Source organism: Mchenga conophoros, linkage group LG13 (genome assembly GCF_057382185.1).
Source record: "Mchenga conophoros isolate Kocher_MC1m ecotype Shallow Benthic linkage group LG13, M_conophoros_male_GT1.1, whole genome shotgun sequence".
Classification (NCBI taxonomy): domain Eukaryota; kingdom Metazoa; phylum Chordata; class Actinopteri; order Cichliformes; family Cichlidae; genus Mchenga; species Mchenga conophoros.
The window spans coordinates 22,963,301-22,988,206 of record NC_140538.1 but is presented as its reverse complement, the minus strand read 5'-3'; the positions used below and the strand labels follow the sequence as shown (position 1 = coordinate 22,988,206).

At 44.0% G+C, this 24,906-nt stretch overlaps 2 protein-coding genes across 5 annotated transcripts in view; one reads left to right on the top strand and one right to left on the bottom strand.

The window, feature by feature from the left end:
- tasp1 (taspase, threonine aspartase, 1) overlaps window positions 1-24,906 on the bottom strand; it is an 82,307-nt gene that overhangs the window by 35,711 nt on the left and 21,690 nt on the right. For 3 of the 4 annotated variants that reach the window (XM_085297279.1, XM_085297278.1, XM_085297280.1), the window contains exon 14: window positions 17,444-18,936. The exons of the other annotated variant lie outside the window; for it this stretch is intronic. In XM_085297279.1, the coding sequence (XP_085153405.1) occupies window positions 18,844-18,936 (93 nt within the window). In that variant the 3' untranslated portion in view covers window positions 17,444-18,843. Of the gene's footprint in view, window positions 1-17,443; window positions 18,937-24,906 lie in introns of those variants that run through there. 4 annotated transcript variants of the gene reach the window in all.
- On the top strand, window positions 2,960-13,675 carry ism1 (isthmin 1). Its single transcript, XM_085297277.1, has 6 exons — window positions 2,960-3,891; window positions 8,904-9,119; window positions 9,946-10,210; window positions 11,614-11,757; window positions 11,903-11,992; window positions 12,298-13,675. The coding sequence occupies exons 1-6, from the start codon at window positions 3,754-3,756 to the stop codon at window positions 12,813-12,815; spliced, it is 1,371 nt and encodes a 456-aa protein (XP_085153403.1). The 5' UTR covers window positions 2,960-3,753; the 3' UTR covers window positions 12,816-13,675.

Genomic DNA, 24,906 nt, shown 5'->3' with positions numbered 1-24,906 from the left:
TGCCGAGCATGCGGCACCTGAGCCAACAGAAACCTTACCCAGCAATTAGCTCTGAACTCTAAATTCTCGTGGTATGTGGTAATCATTTGATTAACACAGGAAGGATTATAGATAGATGATGAATGTGTGTTCACAGTGTGTCGGATTTGGTCTTGTCTGCACTTGTTTTTCCTCGGGATGTTTCTATGTTTGTGTTTACCTCGCCATAAACAGCATAGTGATAACATTTAACAAGAGGAGATTAAAAAAAACAATATGCAGTTCTTGGGAAACATAATGAAGTACAAACATAGATAAAAGTTTCCAAAAAAAAACAGCTAACTCTTGAAATCTGTTCTCTGTACTTGATCGCTTTGTGCTGTAAGTGAATATCTCACATCTGGCTCCTATAGCCAGCAACAATGGAAAACAGTTTCTTTAATCCGCAAATCTGTGATGTCATACCAATGTGCTGTTTCATAAAGATCTGGAGGAGATGGGGAAAGGTGGCCTCACCCCAGCGGGGTGCTCTAACGTCTAACGGATGCCTGTTATTCATTTTTGTTTGCATTCACCTTAACTCTAAACGTGAGCAGTGTTAAAAATTCAGCGTGGGTTTGCAGCAGGAGGGAGACGTGTGGAGATAGAAGCTGAAAAGCTTGAATTCATCCTCTGCCCTAACGCGGTGCGTCACAGACATGGAGTCTTCAAATACTAAGCTCCAGTGTTATTATGCAGAAAGGCAAACTCTAACGTGCCGAGACTTACCGGCAATATTTTTGCATAGCTGCACAGCTGGAGAAAGGTTTACTCCAAAAATCTGATATTTGACGATGACTTTTGAGCTTAAAATTAAGCTGGGAGAGGACAGCCTATCTGTGGCTTTTTTTTCCATCTTTTTGTTGCATTATTCATTATGCAACACTAACATGTTAAGAAACTGAATGACAGTGACTGCTGCAGGATACATTTCAACGGACTCATGGCCCTAAAACATGAAAAAAGAAAAGTTCTACTTTACTTGAAGCAGATTGCATTATTTATTTTATTTATTTATTTATTTTTGTAAAATCCTACAGCTATGAGCAACAAAACTGTCATTTTTAGTTAAATGTGTCCTAATCTTTAAAAGACTGTTTAGATAAAAAAGCAATCATGCTGGCAATCGACCTACTTTTAAAGCTACAGCTGTCACTGACATATGGACTTTAAAAAAAAAAATCTACTCCAAAAAATGTCAAGTTCAAACAGGCTCCTGAGGCAAACTGACAAGAGTTCAGTAATACACACTGACTGCCAGGCAAGGTGGGGAGCGCGAGTCTTTCCGAGCTTCTTTCCAGTCACTTGTAACTGCCTTCAGCTTCAGCAAAAGTGGCAAATGGTCTGCGCTGGCATTCAAAACATCTGTGCAGCCAGACTACTGGTGGCAAGGCCCCAGAGACCTGCCTGCCTGCCTGCACCAGCCTCTTTTGAACTGCAGATCCAAATACACTGCACTTATTGGAATGGCATGTAGCTGCTATTCTGAAGAGGGATCCTCTGCTACGCCTTTGATGTCCACCACTGTGTCCAAAGCAGGCAAGCCATTCTTACCGCTCTCTGTTTTCCATTTAGACAGAGATTTTTCTAGTCTAAAAAAGAGAGCGAGAGATCTGAAGTGAAACAGGACAGAACTTGCACGCTTTGGACAGCTATGCTTCTCCTGGGCTAAGAAAGACTGAAGCCTGGAATAGAGCTGGGCTGGAAACTACTGATATAAGGGAAAATAATGAAAAAGGTCAAGGTTGGGGCAATAATGCAGAAGACAGCTGAAAGCATTTATTGTGTGTTTTAAACCCAACTCAGCCTCATCAGATATTCATGGGGTTCTATACATGATGTCAGGGGTACTCTATTAAATATTTAAGTTGTTGAACTCTTCAAGCACCTGCTCTTTATTCCCTAACGTTGGTCATTAGATTTCTTTGGAATGACCATGATGCGTTCTGGTGCAAACGGGCATCAGGAGACTCTGCAGCTACACCAGTAGAGGTAAACTCAAGGCTTCAGTTCACCAGACCTGTGGATTTTTCTAACTCATCGCTATCCTACACCAAGATCCCAGATTACGCATGCACAGAAATAAAGCGTCTTTCTCCTGCGGGTTGAATTGTGCCACGAAAACCAATGTCAGGATGATTCTTATTTTAGCTGTTACGGCGCTTACAAATCATTTATGACCGCTAGGTAATAGGATCTTGTTAGTCGTCGTCAGGTGATAGATGACACGGAAAGCGTGGTCTTTTCCGGGCCAAGTGGATCAAGCAGAGCTGTCACCCACGTTAAAGCAGCGAGCGGCCCTGCTTGGTGCATAATTTGACACAGCGGCCTGTCCTTTGAAGCGGACAATAAATAGTCTCACAACAGCTAATCACATTATGTACCATTTGTCCTGCTTAAGTGAGATGTTACAACACCTTCTCCACAATCTGAGATGTGGCTGCTGCTGCTGTTGCTGCACACACGCCAACATGTGCAGACCTCCTGCAGAGCCGCTTTGGGTGTCTACCTCTGCGCTGCGAGGCGCTTGCGTATACCACAGAGCCTCCCAGGACCACCGTGGATACTTAAAGTCTCCATTGTCCAAACATAGTGGGGGGTTTCCTGCTTGTCTGATTTGATAAGAAATTATGTCATATTAATTAATCTCACATATCAAACATGCTCCTTTAAGAAAATGTAACTTATAAAATTTACTTCTGTTTTAAATATTTTGATCAGGTGACCAGAGCGCACTTTTGGAAATCGCCTGCAGCGGAAAGCAGAGGGTACCAATATACTTTCTGGGTGTTTCAGTTTTCACCTTTCTCAGGAATGCTGTGGACGTGAAAAGCTCCACCGGATTTCAGTTTTGCGAGGACTGGTTCAGAGGGACGAAAGAGTTAACCGGGGGGAGGGCGCCTGCACGGGGGCGTTTGGTATAAAACCACCTCAAGAGCGCACAACAAGTACAGCGTGTGTCGGTAGTGTGATTCGGTTTCTCTCCACCAGCGGCCTACGACTCGTTAAGACGCACGCGAGCCTGAGTCTTCCGTTTCTGCGGGGCCCGCGGGATGGATGCGCGCTGTTTATGAAGCAGACACAACTCCGTTGAGAAGTTTGAACAGTGAAGAGCTACTTTTTAAACTACCTGCACTTTGCTTTATTCCCTCCAAAGTTAGGGCTCACCGGAGAATGCGCCGGTTAACGCGGAGCGCGCACATGACGAGAAATGCGTAAAGCGGCTGAGGTGGAAGTTGGGGAAACTGAAGCATGAGGCTCAGCGTGTGGGGGAGACACGGGGCTGCAAGTTTCCCGAGCTCGGAGAAAGGAAAGCGTTAATGCTGCACGCTGGATCGGCCCTGCAGGATTCGCTGCACCGCACTGATTGGCACATCAGCGTTGGCTCACCGCGTTTGTCTTCAGATCAAACTTTGTGAACCTTCAGTGAGAGGGACAACCTTCACGCAGGACAATACAAACATCTGCAGAGAAAAAACACTGGATCCAAACTAAAAACTCTTTCTCTCTCTCTCTCTACTATTTTTGCTGCCCCACCTCCGCTCCGTTTCCCTTCATTCTTTGTTATTTTTTTATTTTTATTTTTTTGCAATTGTGATTCCCGAAGTGGCTTCGAAGTGGTGTTGCGGCTCCTCGTCCCCGGCGGATCCGGAGATTGGAGTCTCTGCACCGGGAGGAGGCGGAGTCGGAGCTCCGACCACACCGCGGGCTCCAAAGAGCGGTCGCGTCAAGAGGATGGTGCGACTGGCGGCGGAACTGCTCTTGCTCCTGGGACTTCTTCTCCTTACCTTGCACATCACGGTGCTGCGGAGCAATCCGCTTCCCCAAGGGAATGTAACTGTGAGCCTGGATCAGAGCACAGCGCTTACAGAGGTGAGTGGGGGAAATCTGTGAGTAGCCTCGTTGCTGTTTTTTTGTTTTGTTTAGTTTAGTTTTTCCATAAGGAGACATCTTCAGGGAAATTTGACACTAAATTTGGGAAATCTGAGGGGTGTCCACTCGCAGATGGTTCTGATCAAATGTTCATATGATTATGCAGCCCAGGTAAAACAAACCTTCATTACCTGGGGGGGTTGTCCTGTGAGTGAATGGAGATTGACATACGCACGGGATGTCCCCCGGGGATCTGTGGTGAGCCAGCCGAGGGGTAGAAGATGAGGCAGGGTCAGAGATCAGTGCCCCACACCAGACACACCTCCCTGTTGTCGGGGATTTAAATGCTAGCTGCAGGCACTCCTCTGTCATCACAGGCTCATCACTGTCATCCAGGCCAACACTTGATAAGGCAGAGGGGTCAGAGCTGAAGCCCTAAAGGTGCCCACTTCCTGCCCAGGGTGTGTTTGCAGGACAAGTCATGACATTTACCCGCTTCAGGTCAAACCTTAAACTTCACTTTTTAAATCTGGTGTAATCTAGTGTAAGCAAGACTGTAAAGTTTGGAAATCTCAAGACACTATGGTCAAAAGACAGTTTTGCTAAAAGCTTATGGTCCACTTTAGAAGGCGTCCCAACAAAAGTTCACTGGAGGAGACATTTGTCAACACGACAGCACTTAAGGCAGGTTTAATGGTTTTAACTGCCCATTTTAACATAAAGCATAAAGCGCACAGTCTCCAGCAGAGCCCCAAATCCTGACCTGCGGGTTAAGACGGGTCTGGGATCAACAGGCTTTTTTAGAGAGTGTTAAGCATCCTTCAGCTGCTTTTTGATGTATATTTAGCATGCTACTGAAATACTTTGTTCTTCTCCTGGTGATAAATGGGTATTTATGCCTACTGGAATGGTATCCCTGTGTAAATGCTTTAATGGGGCTTAGGGGAAATGAATGGAAAGAATTTTTACTTCACCAGATCACTGCCATCGTTGTGACACCTGCGTATATGCCAAACAAGCCCGTGTTGTGTGGGATATAAGGCCATGCAAAGCTGAGGAAATATTCCAGGAATTTATTGAATATTTGTCACATGGCCAAATGCTGGATCGGATGAGGAGTAGCAGGGAGTTTCTCCAGCTGAATCGCAGTAAAAATAAATAAATAAACTTCATTCATGCCAACTTATATCCCAGCTTCAGGATCCCGTTTGACATTCGTCCAGATTTACAAGGGAGAAGAAGCCAGACGAGCCTTGAGGTTTCTTTTTTGTAAATTTTCTTTGCTCACGAACGCTGCGACTAACTGCAGATACGCTTCACTGACCCTCCACTGAAGACCGTGATGTCATCTTTCAGCCGTGCTTGTCACAGCCCAAGGGGTGTATTGTCATCCCGAGGTGTCATATTTAAAGTGCCATTCACAGAAGAACAATTGTCAGGATGCAGCTCCATGCACCTGAAGTGGAAAGAGAAAACTCTTTTGTCTGAGGCTTATTATCATCGCTGGAGCAGGAAGGCCTCTGTGGCTGCGGGAAATCAGTTAAATTTAAAAATGAAAATGCATGCAGTCAGATTTTATGAAATTGTGCTTTTCTTTTCAAGAGGTCCTCCATGGCTTGTATCTTCACCGTTTCTTCATGTAAGCAAACATTTGGGTACGCCATGTGACTAGGGAAAGGATGATTTTCTCTTCCACCTACAGAAGCGTAGTGTTGAAAAGCATCTGGCACAATGTGGACGGCCTTCATTTCCTGCCAGCTTCCCAGGGGGAAGGACCCCTGAGTTGCTCCCAATTGAAAATAGAGTCATGCCCCTTTAAGCAGCCCTCACAAAGTGAAAAAGGGGGAAGCGGGACAAGAAGAAGAGATACTGTGAGGATGTAAAGGGGGTGGCTTGTGTGTGCAAGTGTTCATTAATGGCTTTTTTTGGGGTGGGGTGGTGGTGGGGGCATCCTGGGAGGCCCCCCAGACGAACCAAAGACTTGTGTGTGACTTTTGATCTTCAAATTAAAGCATTTTACTTTGTCGAGGCGGATCTCAGATGAGTGATCGGGAACACTGCTGATTTTTTTAACATTCAAATGAGTTTTTTCTGTGTACTGTTACTGTATGAGAGCAAAGTTAGACGTAGAAAAAAAGCACATTCTTGGAGTGGCAAGTAGGGAAAAAAAACATAAAATCAATAATTTGGGGGTGTAACATTTCATGACTTGTCCTTCAACACTGCCGAGCTCATAACACGGAAATCTAGAGCGACAAAAAGCAGCTTATATTGGTGACCGATGATGTCAGAATGCTGTTCAATGCTCAATGGCAGTCAGAAAACCATCATCTCTGCTCGTGGAACCAAGGAAAGCGAGAAGCCGGCTGTTCAAAGGCAAAAGGAAAGCATGAAACAACATGAATTATTAAGTCAAGCTGACGGTTGCAACTTTGTGAGGACGGCCAGAAAAAGTAAATGTTTCTTTGGTCTTTGGTGGCAGAGAGAGAAACGATAAGACCAAGTGATTTGTAAATAACAGAGATGTTGAAGTGAAGTATCTACAGGCTGGGAATTCCACGTTTTTAACTTCTGTATGTGATCCTAGCTCAGTTTTTAATCTACTGCAGGTCTACCACATGTACAGAGACACAATTTGCCATCACAGCAAAGCAAAAGCTCTCCTTCCATTTTCTGTGACATTTGAGCAACAATCTTTAAATGATCTAGTCTGGAAACTATCTTTAAGATGGCTCTTACTGCAAATGGATACAGTGGAAAATTTACTGAATACAATTTGATAGTAAATGACTGCTTTTATTTTTAGTGCAGCACAATAGTTCACATTTATTTCAGTTTGAAATGGAAAAAAATGGAAAAAAGTTCTGTAATATAGTGCTCCCCCCCCCCGTTTGCAATATAATTAATGTTTAAGCCATAGATTAGGTGGAATTAGTGCTGATAAACTACCAATATTTGCCTATTAGCTGCCAAACTCTGTGTTTACAATCGAGTTGCAGCTCAGCAAGCTTCAACACTGAGCAGCAGTGACTCCAGCATAATGGAGAACATGTTAAAGCTTGACTGTAAAGTATTCATATTTGTGTCAAGACTAAATAATAAGTCTGTAGATACCCATAATATGAAACAACAGAAGATTCTGATATGACTAGATGGCATAATTGAGGAATAATCTCTTTGTAAACACTGCGACTGGGTTTTCATGGTTAAAAAAAAAGATTTCTACCTCCATGCTTTCTTTTGCAAGACAAACACGTGGGGAAAAGTCATTTTTGTGCTTTGATTAATCGTCTTAGAGTCTTTGGATAAGTTTCCATAAACGATGAGTTGTAGGGAAACAGCAAAAAAGTAACTTTTCATAGCATTTGTATAAAAAAAGAGGTGGCCTCCCAGATAAGATCAACCACACCTGTTTAATTTGTTTACAGATGTGTGCTTGCATTTACACAGTGGACTGAAGCTGTGAGTGTTGCATTCAGGGCTGCCCCCCCTCGTCCCCTCCTCCTCCTCCTCCCTCAGCGGGGCTCAATTACAGCCACTGAAATCTGAAGACTGGGAACTTGAAAGGCAGGGTTATCACATGGGCATCTCAAAGTCCAAGTACTTGTGATACATCCAAAGAGAGCCCTGTGATGTTCGCATAAAGGGTCGATAGCCGACGCTGCTGGAATGATGTTTTCCAGTACTGAGCTCTCTGCCGTAATTGGCTGGTTGTGAAGACGTCTGTGGTTTTTAGCTGGAATCTCCTTTTTCAGAATGTCAAATTTTACAATTATGGACATAAATTGTCATTAAAACCTTGTCGTCATATGTAAGTTATAACCTTTTTTGTGTGTGTGTGGTTCAAAGCAACAATTTAGATGCATCTGCTCTTCTTTCTCAAAGTTATGGCCAGCGGTATAATCGTTGTAATTAAAGCAATCGCTCAAATTAAGAGATGGGATTTGAACGTTTTAAAATTCTTTGAAATCCATTATCACATTATCTCCATCTGGTTTTGAACTAAGGAACGCAGTGCTCAGTGGATGTGGAAGTCTTTCTGTGCAGCCGCCTCGCTTGAATACAAGTTACATTTATAATCCTTCCTCCCTTGCTGTGCCGTTCCATTTACAGCGCCTATATTGCCCCGGAGTGCACCTTGGCTGGACACAAACAGCTCCACTGGGGGCTTTTATACCCACCACAATGTGGCTGAACTGACACTTTGTCTGTGACTGGCCACCGCAACCGTACAGCGCCGCTGCCATATTCTCAGGCTTCAGCCTGGCCACAAAAACACTAGGCAGGAAGAAACGGGACGTGAAAAAAGAAAACAAGGAGCGTGATTGATGGCTTTTTTTGATCTTATTTTCTGCCACCCCACAACGGGGATGATTGCCGACTGCTTACGGCTGTCCAATTGCTCCTTCTGTGCATACCTGATAGGGGACAAACGCCTCAAGTGTCCTTCTGGGATGAATTTACAACACTCCTGTCAGTGCACCAAATGTTTTTCTGCCTACAAGATGGCAGATGTAATTATTTTTGCAATGTTTGCTTAGGTTTCTCTGTGTAGCCCCAAAGCAGGAAAACCATAGGTCCTACATGGCTCTTTTCTCCCAGCCACCATCAGCACATGCTATATATGTCTACGTTATATTTCTATGGTAAAGCAGAAGTATACTCTGTCAGTTAAAAATGGAAAAATATACAGTCTAGCTGTGACATTGGCTCTGAATGCAAGTTCTTGACAGATTATATTTTGGTTTAAGCAGGCAGACACACAGAATGTTTATCCCAGTGGCTCCTTCTTTCTGGGCTCCCAGTAGTCCACTGTCTGCAGGATTTATGACAGAGGTCATGGTTGAGTGAACCTCTGTCAACACGAGAGATCAATCTTAATGTTGCTGAGTGTGCAAACCCTGGATTTCTTACATATAGGGCTACTTAGTTTTTACAGCCAAACCAAACCAATTCGATTTTTTAAAGAAGTGATGACAAATTAACATTGCCCTCCTTTCTGTCTTCAACAGAACAACATAAATGCAAAAAGCAGCTCCTCAGCCCAGCTGGCCCCTCAAGACCGACGGTCTGGTCCAGAACACCGACTGGCCCATCGGCCTGCAACCCTCCCCTGGGCACAGGGCGGCAGCGTACACAAGGACGGCCCCGGCGCTTTCCTCCTAGATCTGCACAACTTCCCCGACCTCTCCAAAGCTGACATCAACGGACAGAATCCCAACATTCAGGTAAACGCACGTGTTTCCCCATCTGCCAGCATGCTTTGCCGCTTTTTGCCGCTTAAGACAAGACTACTCAAGCACACAGGACAGGAAGATCAAACAGGAAGAAGGAGGATAGTTTGGCGCACGTCGTTAACCCCCTTCTGTCGCCTTTCCTCCTTCCTTTTGCCCCCCTTGTCCCTTTTCACACTTCCTGGCTCGCAGCAAAGCTGAAGAGACACGGTGAAGTCTCACGTCGATCATAATGACAGCTGAAAAGCAGATGCTAACCGGCAATGCTTCACTGCTAACCCGTGTGATGGGAGACAGACAGCAGCTTATGTAAATGTGCGGCAGACCCTTGCCCATAAGTCCCTCAGTGATGCAGATGGTCGAGTAACCGCTGCCATGTTTAAATCATTCTCCTGTCTAATCTAGCAAGGGGGTCTTTCCATTTCTGAGGGCATCGCTGCCAGATCTGAGCACGAACAAAGTGTATTAACATCTCAAGATGTGGGAAGAGAGCAGAGCAACCAATTGAGCAAGGGCGTGAGCTATGGGAGAAGGGGGGGTCGGGTGGGGGGGTGTCTTTGATCCTGAGATTCATCTGGCTTTCATGGTCTGGAGGAGGCTGAATCGCCCTTTGAACTTTGTGTTTAGGTGGAGAGAGCCCGAGAGGTGGGAGGGTGACTGCGGGGCAGGGGTAGAGTTCCCCCCTCATCTGGGAGGCACATGTGTGAGGACAGAAAACAGGGAGTGGGTAACTCTGTGTGTCGGGGTACCAGGAAGTGCCACCATCGATAGTTCAATTCTTCAATTCTTACTGACTTTGAGTCGACTTCTCTTAATGCAGGTGACCATTGAAGTGGTGGATGGACTAGAGGGCCATGAACCAGAGAAAGGCCTCCGAAAGGAAACCAAGCCCAACTGGGCTTCGCCAAACTGGAGGAACTGGTGGCCTCACACTTCGTCGTCGTCCTCTTCCTCCTCCTCGTCTTCTTCCACTCATCAAACAGAGGAGAATGAGCGCTCTTATGGGAGCAACACAGAGGACAGCAACTTCCTCAGGCCACCGGCAGATTGGGACAGGAGGGGAAGCAAAGCTCAAACGGAATATGGTGAGGATTACAGTGTGTGTGTGTTTACAGGGAAATTTACGCACGCTGCACAATATTTGGCCGCGTCTTATTCGAGCACCAGTCCTCGGCGTTTCAACACATGGCTGTCGTCTGACGTGGAATCTGTAATTTGCAGATTTGCTGATTTAAGCTGTCACCATAATAAGTGCAGTCATCCCAGGCGAGCCTTTGGGAGCCCTTGATTGAAGCCTTTAACACTCTTTTATGAGATGGATTCCTCTGTGTTGTGGAGCTCGCTATGTGACACGGTTTGAACGCCTCGCTACATCAAAGTTCGGGAGCAGGAGCCGGGCCAGAGGCGCCGTTAAAGTCGCCACACCGTCCTCGCAAGACTCTCCCAAAGTAACCCCACAGATAAATCTGCCGGTGAAGGATTTACGCTCGCTGTCAGGCAGTATGCGTCCGGCCCGTGTTGTAGCATGCCCAAACCAACGTGGTTGAACAGGAATGCGTGTGCTGTGGAAAATCTCATTTTATTCACTTGCACTACAGTGATTAGGCTGCCAGAGATATAATGTTTTTTGTTTTTTTGTAAAACCAAAGCCCGCGATTAATCTTTCTGGCTTATCGCTGTGGTCAGATCTCATTCGTCGGTCATTTCATACCACACAAATGGACGAGGGAATATTTTATCATCATTACTGTCTCGGCTTTAAACTTTATAAGCATAATTGTGGACAGGCAGTGAGGATCATCCACTCAATCGTCTCATCTGTGGTCTCAGCACAGGTTATTATCTATTTTTTTCCTTGATTTCTGGTTAGTGTTGGCACCCAGCTCTGTAATATGCTTTAAAAGGGGAGAAAGGGCAGCAGTAGAAGAAGCCTATCTGGCCTGTATTCATACAAAAAAAGCTCATAATGAGGGGCAGATGGCAGCGGGGGGCCTATAGGAAGGTTGGAACCAAGCCAGAAATACTTCCACCTCAAAATGCCCACATTATGTGCATAACGGTGATGGGCTCAATGATAATTGAACTTAAACAATAATTTCTTCCCATTTCACTTCCCATTTTCAAACTAATATATCACAGACAGAGCAGCTCAGTGGCATCCGGTGCTTTTGTGCCTGGGATGCTTAGGTAGCAAAGAAAACGTTGATTTTTAAATTGTCTCCTGGATGCACAGAAGCTTTTTATGGAATTTCCAAAATGCTTTAACTGGCTCACTGAAATTGCACATTGACACAATAATTTTGCATCAGCACAGAGAGCACGTGCATGTGGATAGATGAGCGTATGTTGTATGTGCTTTGAGGAGCACACTATAGAGCGAACCCCCTCACTTGCCCGTATCCAAAACTGTCCAGGCTAGACTGATGTAAGTTCAGCATATGGCCTGCAACAGGGCTGAGGATGTTTCTTTCTTTCTCTCTGATCCAAGACTACATGGATGGAGAGGGGGACTGGAGTAGCTGGTCAGCGTGCAGTGTCACTTGTGGAAACGGAAACCAGAAGAGAACGAGGTCATGCGGTTATGCCTGCACAGCCACCGAGTCCAGAACTTGCGACATGCCTAACTGCCCAGGTAAAATCTTATCAATAGCAGACAAAAACCCACATCACTAAATACATTATTCATAGTAAGGACACATGGTATGTATGTCCATGTGTTGATTTAGTGGTCTTTCATCTTTTGATCCAGCTTTCACTGTACTTTCATCTCTCTGAAGGTATTGAAGATGCCTTCAGGACGGCAGCTACTGAAGTGAGCCTGTTAGCTGGAACAGATGAGTTCAATGCCACAGAGCTCTTTGGAGTTGGTAAGATTTTTGCCTCCTCATGTGTTACTCCACACTATCCTTCATTCAGATGTTCTTACTCTATCAAAGGTATTTTCTTCCATCTGGCAGCAGTGCTCCTGCACACTCTCAGCATTCCTCATGCTCATGCTGTGCTCCATTACTGTGCAACAGGACAGGAAGAGCACAGCATGCAGCTGCCCACTCCCTCTTTGCTTTCTGTTCTTACTAAACTCAGCGAGCACACCTTGATTTTAAACATCTCACTTCTGGTTTCATCCTCTGCAGTTGGAAAGTGTTAGAAATTGTGTCCTGATTTCTTCCAGACACAGACAGTTGTGAGCGCTGGATGAACTGCAAGAGTGATTTCTTGAAGAAATACATGACCAAGGTGGCAAACGACCTTCCCAGCTGCCCTTGCTCTTACCCGACCGAGGTGGCTTACAGCACGGCGGACGTATACGACGCCCCCACGCGCAGAAATTTCCGCTGGAAAGACGCCAGCGGTCCCAAAGAGAAGCTGGAGATCTACAAGCCGACGGCTCGTTACTGCATCCGCTCCATGCTGACCCTTGAATCCACCACGCTGGCTGCGCAGCACTGCTGCTACGACGACAACATGAAGCTCATCACCCGCGGCAAAGGAGCCGGCACACCCAATCTAATCAGCACCGAGTTCTCTGCCGACCTTCACTACAAGGTGGACATCCTGCCTTGGATCATCTGCAAAGGTGACTGGAGCCGCTACAACCAGGCAAGGCCACCAAACAATGGGCAGACGTGTCCAGAAAACCCTCAGGATGAGGACTATTACAAACAGTTTGAAGAGGCAAGGGAATTCTAGCCCGCAAAAACACTGCCCATATATCCAGCTAAACCTCAGAAATGGCGCTGAAACCCTTTTTAATTCTGTTTTAGGTCAATTAACACATGAACTTTTAGGCTCTGAGGACAGACATACTGCTCTTATTGAACCACAAAGAATTCTAACAGAGTCAGAACCTGTTTTTTCTCACAAGGAACTTCTCTCAACATCATCACAACCAGGCGTGAAAGTCTTTTTTATCTGATTATTTTTTTATTTGGTTTTTACACTTTTAATAAATGAAAATGAAATTTTGTCAGTAATTATGTTGCCAATTGTAACGCGAGATTTGGTTACTAAAGGGAGGACTGACTTCATATTCTTAAAAGGGAAAACTGTCATTGTAGAACTGTTATTGTTATCGTGCCCGTGTCGATTGTGTGCGTGTGTGGCTCGTTCGGATCGGAGAGACCTGTGGTAATAGAATAACGACACCTCCCTCAGGAATGTGTTACCCAGTTTCCCTTAACTTTGTCATTCACAGTTATCCAGGTTTTTTTGTACGCTTGATTGTTTATTTAGCATGCACACGTTTTCATTTTCATTCATTTACCCCCCCGTAATTTAACTGTGTGTCTCTGAGGCAGATCTTCATTGTAAAAAAAAAAAAGCCTGCATTATTTTTGTAAAGTATTTATTAAGTCGTAGCTGAGTTTAAGTCGAGCGTCTGTGGCCAAAGTTGAGATTCCTCTCTGGCTCATGCTTCGCCATCAGGGTGCGTATCCATGTCTCAAGTTAGGGTTAAATAGAGCAGAAAGAATGTGTGAACTGTACGCGACAATGTTTCTTTTTTTGTTATTTTGAGATATAAATCTATAAATAAATTTTTTTAAAGCCAGTGAATGTGTAAGATGATAGAAAATTGAAATTTCAAGCCATATCACACAGTCCTAACAGTTCTCCCTTGGCATCAGCGGGAAAAGAAAAAGCATCTTTAGCCGATCACAAGACTTTAATTAGTTCTATCCAGTGTGGCTGTCGGGACAGGCTTTTTGATGGGATTGTGATATTTCTTCAGAGGGCGAGGAGAATGCAAATTCTTTGTCTTTGGCATGTATCCTCACATTCCTGGGTAATTTCTCAGTGTACACACGCACACAGACACACACACTCGGTGCTGCATCTCTGCAGCTGAGACCCCTGACCGTTGCCTTTCCACTGAATGCTGCAGTCATTGTCACACAGTGAAAGCCATTCATGGTGCCCTCATTCCTGCAGTTTTGTGTGCAGCACAGCTGGCTGGGTGTAGGGCTTGTCTTTATAATGCAGCAGGCCCCAGCACGTTCCACACCCCTCAGGCACAACTCGCAAACGCCTAGTTTTTTTTCTTCTCCCACTATTCGTAGAAATTTTCTCCGCACGCCTTTTTCGTCTTGTTTTTCCTCAAACACGATGCTTTATCAGCAGCCCACCTTCGAATACTCGCTGCAAATTACATTCCATTAAAATGTAGATATTCTTCCCCTGTTCTCCTGTCCTCCTCCTGAGCGGTTTAAGGCTAAGATTACAGTAACCTGCATGGATCGTTATCTTTAGCAGCAGGTCTAGTGAACAGGCCACGAAGATCAAAGCGGGGTGTTCGTCTTTATTTTGAACCATTAGTGCCAAGCTCAAATTGATGACATACCTCCAACCCCACCTTAACCCAGTATCTCTTCTCCAGACAGGCTCCACGTGTCTCCAGAGCAGGCGATTACTCGTACACCCGACTCATTTTTCATCTCTCGTTTTGTCTCCCCTCCCCCGCGAACACAAGGCACAATTTTGGCCCGCGTAGCAGATTGAGTGTTGTGAGAGTAACTGGCATGAAAATGTATAAACTGTGCTGACCGTAGGGTGTCAGCGAGGCCTCGCTTTTGTGTTACTATTTCCACGAGTCTACTCTGGTATGTTTCAAAGGACGCAAAGCACCATATTAGTGGTATATTGTCAAGGATCCGAAAGGGCTCATTAAGCATCACCAAGATATGATTGTTGGGATTTTGTCTCTATTTTTGTTATGAGAAGGAAATCACGTCCAATGTACTTAAACAATTTTAGACCAAGTTTGACAGGGTCGGCTCTGGGAGTTCTCAGCGAACTGCGGGAGTAAAAAACAAAACGAAAAAGAAAGAAAGAAGAAAGCAGTGGAAACTTGGATGTGTTCACGTAGTACATCAAGATAAGCTTTAGGTGTTCTGCTGTGGGTTTTTTCCTAGAAATGGTTCACATTAAGACAAGTTCAGGTGGTTTGTTTGCCATGCTTTGGGAGTTAAAGAGCCCGGTTATATGGTGGCAATTGGGCATCTCTTTGTTTTGTGGTGTGGTGCAGATGTGGTGGGGCCATTTTTAGCCTCTCTCTTTCTCTCTCTCACTTTCCTTCACTCGCCGCCTTAGCTCTGCTACTTTATGGGTGGTGTAGCACAATGCAGGAAGTGTCTGGGCCACAATACCGCAGGGCTCTAATTGCACGGCAAACTTAATTAAAAGGTTAGTCTTTCGTCTTCTAATCTGGAATAGCTGACCTGGATCAGGCGTTTGCTTATCTAGCAGCCACCTTCCCTCCACCTCCCAACCCCAACCTTCGCCAGCAATGCTCCGCTTGTAACACAGGACGGGCCGTTGGCACTCTGCCCGTCACAGGCTCTCATCTGTGGCACAGCGACACAGGAGGGAGTGGGTCATGGGGGCATAGGGGCGTAAGTGCCTGCTCGTACAGCTGAACAAACAGGTCGAGCAGATATGGAACTTCTGAGAACGGTGCCTTGCTCAACCCCTGCTGCGATGACATTGCTGAGAGGGCATGATCCTCGGCTATAGCATCTGAGGCAGAACGATGACAGAGCAACTTCATGAACACACATTTTGTGACACCTGCTCTTGTCTCATTCCCTCTATAGGTCAAAAGTAAATCCACATGCACGTGTCCATCCCACAGACACCTTCTACAAAACATACATGGAGTACGGTCTTCCAGTTACAGAGATGACACTGGAAGTGCCTTAAAGACATACAAGCTCTGTACTGGCAAAGTCTGGTCCACTTGAAGATCTGCTGGTTTTAACTGTGCACTGATCACAACTTTGCAGAACTGATTTTTTAAGAGATGCACAATTTAAACAAACAAAAAAAATGATATGAGACAATAAATACATTTAAAAAAAAAAACAGCAAACGTAGAGTATTTGAAAAGACAGTTCATTTTAAATCAATCGGATCTTAACAAAGAAATAATAATAATGCAAGTACCACACACAACATCTTTGAAATCAATATAGGAAACAAGGGAAATAAAAGCTGTGAGGTCTCAGTGAGTAAAACTATTGCAGAACTATTGAAACCGTGGCTCGTTTCTAAGGGAGCCACGTGCACTGCCTGGTTTCAACCCCCTCTGTGAATACGTGTTGATGTTAGACACTGGCACAAAGTAGCAAAAGCGGTGTCGACGGGATGGTGTCCCTGAGGTGGTGAAGGAGGGGAGTCAGCATGAGCACGGAAGCTGCAAGGCCATGACTCACTGTGACAGCACCGCTTGGCATGTGAGGACAGCAAGCCAGACAGGCAAGGCTGCTGCCTTTGATCTTTATTTGCTCCACCGTCTGTTTTGCATTTAAGAGCCTTGCTGAGCGCGAGGCACTGGATACACCTTGAATGGCTCAGGATCACGGTCCACTTTTTAAAGACCCAGGATCCTTTTTCAAAGCTAAGGGGATTCAGGACGAAGAGGGATGATGTTTGAAGGCGAAGGTTTGGAGCTGAATGGGGCAGAGGGTCTCCCGGCAACACAGATTAGCTTTGATGAAAAGGGGGGCGCTCTGTAATAACACATGATCGAGCTGACGGACAATGTTGGGAGGGTGGGTGAGGGGAAAGGTAACACGTGTCCATTTGGATGGACTCTCGAGATGAAACCCAGGGTGAGGCAAGTGTGGAATAAAAACAAACACGCACAGCACCTCCCAAAGCAACCTCGCCATCCAACTCCTGCATATTATTCCACTTCACCAACATCTAATGACTGTAACCTGTTCCATGTGATTGGAAAACTGGCTGGGAAGCATTCCACAAGCAGGCACGGTGCACTGACAGGGAGGCATTTCAGCCTTCAAAAAACAAATATATATTTATCTTCTTGAGCAGCTCTATTGCACATTCCTCCTAGACACTACAGTGACCACAATCCAGAGCGAGGGCTAGCACTTTGACGAACCCTGCCCCGGAGCCTGATACAAATCGCATAAATAGCTTCTCTCTCCAATCAGAGGCTCGAAATGTTTATTTATGAGGGATCAAAACAATACAACTTAAGAAGAAAACACATTTTGAGAAACATTTAAAATGGAAAATTTCAATGCCTTCACCAACACAGATTTCTTTTCTTCTTCTACTTTTTCTTTCCTCCTCCTGCAGATTTTCTGTTCCCATTTCAGTTACTTTCCAGCATGTAATTTATTCTCAGACTATACATTTTTGGGAGTCCACACTTTAGATTATATTTATTCTGTCTGCGAGGGCTTACACAAACTGCTCTCCAAATAGCAGTGAGCGTCTTATTTCGGAAAAAAGGTACGGCTGGGAGAATACGCCTCATGCCATGGAGTTTAAAAGGACTCAAAGACAGACGCGGATACGTAGCAACATACATTTTATTTTACCTTCTGAGCACTTTAGAAAGCGGTGCACGTATGATTTACATAGCTTATACCATTTTATATTAGTTGCATTTTTTCAAGTAAACAATAAACAAGCTATACCGTGGTTTCGCTGGGACTGAAAGTCTGAGCAAAGAAAAAAAGAAAAGAAGCAAAACCAGAGAAACCAAATATCCCAACAAAAGTTTCAATTCAGACAATTATTCTTTTCAAGTACAATTCTCGACAGCACCATTTCATGGGCTTGATGCATACATTAGTTTTTAACTGTACTTTGTTTTAGCAAGAAAATACACGTCTCTGTCACTGGGACTGTACAAATATAAACTGCGATTTCTATATGATGACTAACAGTCCTGTTTGGCGCTTGGGTCAAATGTTGCTGCCTGAGCACTATATATAGATATATATGTATATATAAGCATCACTCTGGAAGTGCATAGCTTCCTGCTTCTTGAGCATTTCTGCACATCAGAGAAAAGAAAGTGGCTTATTGTGGATTTTGCACATGCAGTATCTAAGTATTCACATTTAAAAAACAAAAATAAAGCAAAGCAAAGTCTATGGCTGAAACGGTTAGAAAGTTCATCAAAGATGCACATGATGCTACATTAAACAATACGCTGGAGGATTAATAAGAGCATGTGTGTACGAGTATGTGTGGAAGTTGTACGTGGAAAACTAAGTAGGCTTTGTGTCACCGTCCAACCCTTGCAGCTTTAATTCTTAATTCCTGATAACCTCGAGTCGCAGGCATTCCACTCGGTGCAATCTGACATCTTTTTAACATTGAAAAGTATTTGAAAAACGCAACAAGGTTTTGCATTTGAAATTCCTAAAAGTTTGAAAATAGTCACATCTGTTCAGTAATATAAAATAATATGAATATCCACCCTGTTTTGCCAAAAAAAACAAAATTATAGCTTATATACAAAAGGAAAGAAGCCACTTTTAGTTGAAAAACAGTAACGAAGAAAAGAACATAAAACGGCGCATCAAGGCAATGGTGCATCAAGTCTAGTCCAGGTGACACTGGAGAGCTCGGGGATAAATTGGCATAGAGTACATGCTGGAGGCAGACAGTGGCAAAGGGAAGTCCTGTAAGTGCACTAAGTAGAAGCCAACACTCCTCCCTCCTTCCTGGACACCTGTTTAAACAGCGAAACCTTATTACTTCTGGCATCACAAAGGCCATGGGGAGGTGAGGGTGGTGTGTGTGTGTGTGTGTGTGTGTGTGTGTGTGTGTGTGTGTGTGTGTGTGTGTGTGTGTGTGTGTGTGTGTGTGTGTGTGTGTGTGTGTGTGTGTATTTGAGGGTGGATGGAAGAGTTTATATTGGAGTATTGCTGAAGAAGCCCAGAAGGAAGGAAAACACGCTTCACTCCACTACACCCGTCAGCCGACACACCCCTCCCTCGATGGCCAAAGACTGTCCAGGAACTGTCCCAGGTGGCAATCTGGATATGTGTGTCTGCAGGCAGCAAAAGAAAACATTCACACAATGAGAAAAAGAAAAAGGCAGATCTATATGGAGAAAAAGAAATGCTGATAGGATTTTGATTTCTTAGATTCCTGTACAATCATCAAAGTTCAGTTCAATTGGCACCAAAGAACAACATAAGCTTTATCAGGGCACTTTACAAACTAAGGTCTTCTAATACCGATTTCAGAGAAAAGCCCAACAATTTCCTCTGAGCCAGTATTTGGTGAGAGTGGCTTAGCACCGAGCTTAACTACTGCATCCCACTCAGTGAACTCCAAATCCAACACCAGCACCCAAACCCATTACGCCTGATGCTGCACAGCTCCCAGAGATTAGCGGCACAACCAAACCACACAACCACAATGAAGTTTTAACTGCTTGGTGGGTAAACAGAAATGTTGAGAAAGTATCTACGTAAGAAGCTACTTTTGGATCATTCAAGGGGTCCCTACAGCAGATAGCTCTGCGTGTTTGATGTGACCGATCTTTACGCTGGATGCCCTTCCTGACACAATCCCACAAGGAATTCGTGTCTCCTCCTGGGATCAAACCAAGGATCTTTCCCTTTTTAGGCAAATGTGTAAACCGCTACATGAAAGGACACATCTAAGTAGAAGCTAGAAAAAATAAATACAATGCAATCAGAGGGAGCAAAAACACACACTACTACTGTGCCATCATGCATTTTTACCTTTGAAGTCCAAAGGTGCCAAGTCGGTGTTTGCAGAGACACAGAGTAAACGGAGAAAGAGAACAAACTGCTGGTGTTTTCTTTTTTGAGTTTCTTTTCTTTCGTTTGAGCAAACACTGAAAAGGAGTAAGAAGAGGAGGGAAGGGGCAAACACAGCTGTGAAGACGGGAGTGATACTTCCACTGGGGGATCAAAGGTGACCGACACTCCCTGCGCCAATAATGGCTGTCATGCTCCTTCCTCTCTTCCCACAGAGGGTAACGCTGGCTCTAGCCTTAGGGGAATAATACAGCCACTTATTTACCGGGGCACTGAACTGGCCTGACATCTCTCTTTCAGTTCCAGGACTCTACTGGTCTTTTTCTGTGTAGCCAGCGACTATGGCCCAGAGCACCCTGAGGGCAACTGTCACTTCAATGGGACAACAGCCAGACAAGGCCACGCACACATGGTAACACTCTGAGGGGCCCATTCTGCCTCCAGTACACGTTTCTGGACTCATCTTCTTCCCTTCATTTTCTGAGGACAAGGTTAAGGAAAGCCCTAATTTAAATGGTTTTGAGTGAAGGTCTGTAGTGAGTTATAATAAACTAATGTTGACAAGCTAAATGTTTTCCTTCAGATGTTTGCATGCCAAGGAGAAAAAAACACGTCTTTACCTCACTGACTATACAGCTCAAACTGTGTGCAGTTACCTGCTAGCTTTCTCAATGCATATATCCGTGCTTGTGTCTGACAATGATCTTGTGCCCTGCTCCCACTCCGATTCAAATTCGTGCCACATGTTAAGATCTTAATTTTGCTTTTAGCTGACAGAAAGGACAGCGCGACTTAGTCAGCAGGAAGAGTCAAAGGCTCAGTAAACCAAACAAGTGAGTAATGACAGCACTGCAGGGCCAAGAGCACTGCATGTGTTTTACATGAACTGGGACAAAGTAGCGAGGATGCTTCAGGCTCAGAAATCACACAACAGATGTCCCGACACTTTGGTGGCACAAGTCGGACAAATAACGCTGCAGCCTTATGTGCAAACAATAAAAAGCTCACTCATATTTAAAAGGTCTCTCTCTATCTGGAGGAATAATCAAAAACTAAAAAGGTATAAATATTCGTTTTTAAAAAGGGAGGTATGAATGAAAAAAAATACACTACAACCTGTGAAGTGTGGAGAAACAACTGCAAACAGAAATACTGTAAATAAACAACCGTTCCACCTCGATGTTTGGTTAAATGCTTAACGGTTTATGGGCTGGTACTTCAATTGCTCATTAATGCAAATACCTAATCAGCCAATCACATGGCATGCAGACATGGTCAAGGCGACCTGCCAAAATTCAAATTGAGCAGCAGAATGTTGACGAATGCAGAATGCAACGTGGTTTAAGTGACTTTGAATGTGCCATGTTTGCTGGTGCCAGACAGCCTGGCCTGCATTTCAGAAACTGCTGATGTGCTTGGATTTTCCCACATAGTTATCTCTAGGGTTGTCAGAGAATGGTCTGAAAAAGAGAAAACATCGTGTGAGCAGCAGTTCTTTGGGTAAAAAGGTCTCGTCGATGTCAGAAGCGAATAGTCAAACTGCTTCAAGCTGACCTAAGGCAACTGTAACTCAAATAACCACAACCAATGTATGCAGAAGAGCATCTTTGACTGCTGAACCTTGAAGCAGATGGGCTATAACAGCACAAGACCACACTCGATGTCAATGCAATTAGCTAGGAACAGGAAACCAGGGCTAGAGATCACATGGGCTCACAAAAATGGAACAATAGAAGACTGAAAAAATGCTCTCTGATGAAAAATGTCCGGCATCTCGTTGAATCTACGCCACGAGGCCCTTTTGCCTTCAGACTTTTCATTGGCAAAAGTAGCCAATGAAGTGGACGGTGAGTGTATACAGGCCTTTTCCAAACTTAGTGACTACCATCAGTTGAAAAAATACTCCTTATCACCTTGATAATAACTTATTTTAGTCTGCAGCAGTAATTTGACTCACAAGAACAAAAACAATACATTCTTTTAGCTATTATGCTCATTAATACAAATGCTAAGACTCAAACCTTGTCGCTGTGCTAGTCAATATCAGTGACCAATTCACTTCACAGCAACCGGTGATAACCAGTTTAATTAAAAACAGGAGCTTGTAACCGTGATTGTAACACCATCTGTTGGCGATCCCCAACATAACTTGTCTTCCAGTTTAGTTTGCAATGATTCCTTGATGCAAAACCCAGGCTTGCAAAAAGCAGCACAAGCTAAATATAAAAGCCAGACAGGTTAAAAGTAAAGCAATGAGATGTAGAATTATGTGACAGCGGGGCAGGACAGACAGAAAGAAAATGACAGCATGCAAACCTACAGTGAGCCTCTTGTCAGTTCGTTACCCTGTGACTAAAGTGACCACATGACAGGACTACGACTGAGTTAAAATATCACATGAAAAACACATTTCCATTGTATCTGTCAGAGAAAAACAACATTCTTTGGAGATATGAATGTGTTTAGGAGTGAGGAGAAGCCACTCATTAACACCACAGCATAGACCAAAGGGTAAATTTAGCTCTATGACTACGCTGTTGTTTTTCTCTTGTGGTTTCCACATTCTTTGAAAATATAAAAATAAATAACAAAAACAATCATATGCTATTTATTCTCCCTGCAAAATGGATAATAAAAGCAGCATGTAACATAAGAAAAGACGTCTGTCGTGTAATACACAAAGCAGACAATAACCATAAGGCCTGAGTTGCACGCCATTTGATTGTGTCTGGCCTTAAAAATCTTTATAGTGGTAATGATGTCCACAAGGAGGAAACCGAGCCATATTCGCTGTGTTGTGGATCCTTTACTTCTCTTTCATCTGTCCAATCATGACAATCATCATATAACAATGGTCCGTTTCAGAAGTACCGCCACTGGCTTGTCCGTGCAGTTTTGTGTGTTTCTGTAAAACACAGCTTGATGTTCTGATGTCTATCCAATGCAAACAAAGGTGAGTGTTTGAATAAAACCAGATGCTCTCACTCTTCTGCACCGCTGCCATTTCACAGTCTAACGTCTAAAAGATTAGGACGCAGACTCGACTTTCCTTAGAAACAACATCTGACTGAGAAGAAAGAAAAACCGGAGCAGAGTTTCCAGCAGTGTCAAACAATCTGGCCTGAGATTTTTTTTGACTGGCCTGCAGCAATTCAATCTAGATATTGATCGGTCATAAAAAATACATGCATGTAAATCTCACTAAAACACTGTAAAAGAATAGAAATCCAACCTGACCTCTGGCCTAAATACTCCTGCTCAGCTCTTTCATGTTCTTATCATGGAAAAGCAGCGGTAGATGGACTCTGGGTGGTTTGAAATGCCCAGCGAATAGGAATGGGAGGAATGTCTGCTGAACAGCAGCTGAGCCAGTGTATGGCTGTGACTCTTTATGCTTAGAAAACAGGCAACCAAATGCACAGAAAATTGGCTTAAACTCAGAAATGTTAGGCCAGCCGACTAAAATCAAATCAAAATATGACTCCATACAACTGATTTTCTTTATAACAGATTTACAGCAACACAGTCAGCCAAATCTTCACTAGAGGCACTCATTCCCTGTTACTTGCTCTGCTCCTGGTGCTAAAGAGCAAGATTTAGACTCTAAGACTAAGGCTTTGCATTATACTTGCTTCCCCTAGCCAATTTTATTTGAAAATGCCATTACTATGCAGATAACACCCTACTGTATTTATCTATGAAGTCAAATGCTACAAATACATTAGTTAAAGTACGGGCAACTCTTAAAGGCATAAAGACCTGAATGATGTTTAATTTTCTGCTTTCAAATTCAGACAAAAGTTATCAGACTTGGCCTTCTAACCTGGTTCTTAATTCTTGATAGCTTGACCTTAGCCTTCCATATTAGTGTGAGGCGCTTTGGAGCATTTTTGATGAGGATATATCCTATAACAGTCCCATTAAACAAATACACTGGACTGCCTTCCTCCATCTGCTCTCTACTGCTAAAATTAGAAACATCCTGTTCGGTCCGAAGGTTTAAAATTCTAAACTGGACTACTGTAATGCATTATTAAGCAAAAGTACTCAGCAGGACGTGAAAAGGAAATCATATTTCTCCCATATTAGCTTCTCTCAATTGGCTCCTTGATAAATCCAAAATACTATTAAAATTAAAAATTTTCTTCTTACAAAGTAAGACCTAAACTGAACTGAATACTCCCTCTCAAGATGACTTATGTCCCCCAAACTCATAGCCTATTCTCTTCTGCTTCCTGCCTGTTAGCCAGAATCATCACAGGTCTGCCGTAAAGACACGCAGGTGGCACTTCCTGTGCCTCCATACTCTAGAGACCACAGGAGACACGACTGGAGCCCGGCAGCATTAAAGTGCTCCTCTTTGGCTCTGTTCTCAGTAGGCATAAAGGACAGGATTGCCACATTGCTCTGGTATGCAGATGGTCAGGCACAGAGACACATCATAACTTCAGTTTCACAACAACAAGCTACTCAGTCTCTGTTAGAGCCGTGTGAGATTTGGTGGAGCAGCTGTCTTCTTGGCTGCACTCTCCAATATCACTGTATCACCAATCGCCCCACAAGAGGAAGTGGATACCCTCCCCCAAGAGACCCAGAAACCACTACTGACAGATGATATTTCTGGATCTCCACCCACTGAGCACAAGCACTTTACAAAGAACATTTTTGCATGCATATCTCAATGGAGTGATGCTTGGTGACTTCACCACAGTAGATTTTAAAGCTACTTGAGTGCTTCTTTGGGACCCAGACCCTAGACGTTTCTGCTGTTTAGATTAAAGGGTAGCCTACAAATGCTCTTCCCGAGCACACTGCACTACTTCGAACTCTGTCAACACAGCAGCTTGAGCCAAAGGGGCAAAAAGAAAATGTGTGGAACAGTAAAAGACCACCACATTTGAATCCTGCTTTCATGACGCTAGCTGTCTTGGGAATCAAATTCTTCTCTATTATCTGGTTAATATCAAAACATATTGTGCTTCAGTAGTCACGTGATGATTTAATGCCTCCTACCTGTCACTGACATTAAAAAAATAGCAGCAGATGGATTTTGATGTTGTACTTTATTTATGGCTGAATCATTCACAAATGATTATGGAACTGACATTTTGCTGTAGCAGCAGTAAACCCACCCCACATGTTAACTTTATGTGAGTGTGTGGGGCGGAGGGAGAGCGGGTGGAGGACTGCAAATTGAACATAACAAAGCAAACAAAACAGAGTTACAA

Excerpts from the sequence above, each read along its gene's own strand:
- ism1 (XM_085297277.1), top strand. The coding sequence starts at position 3,754 with ATGGTGCGACTGGCGGCGGAACTGCTCTTGCTCCTGGGACTTCTTCTC. Across the intron at positions 10,211-11,613 it reads CAAAGCTCAAACGGAATATG|ACTACATGGATGGAGAGGGG; the intron begins GTGAGGATTACA and ends CTCTGATCCAAG. Across the intron at positions 11,993-12,297 it reads CACAGAGCTCTTTGGAGTTG|ACACAGACAGTTGTGAGCGC; the intron begins GTAAGATTTTTG and ends GATTTCTTCCAG.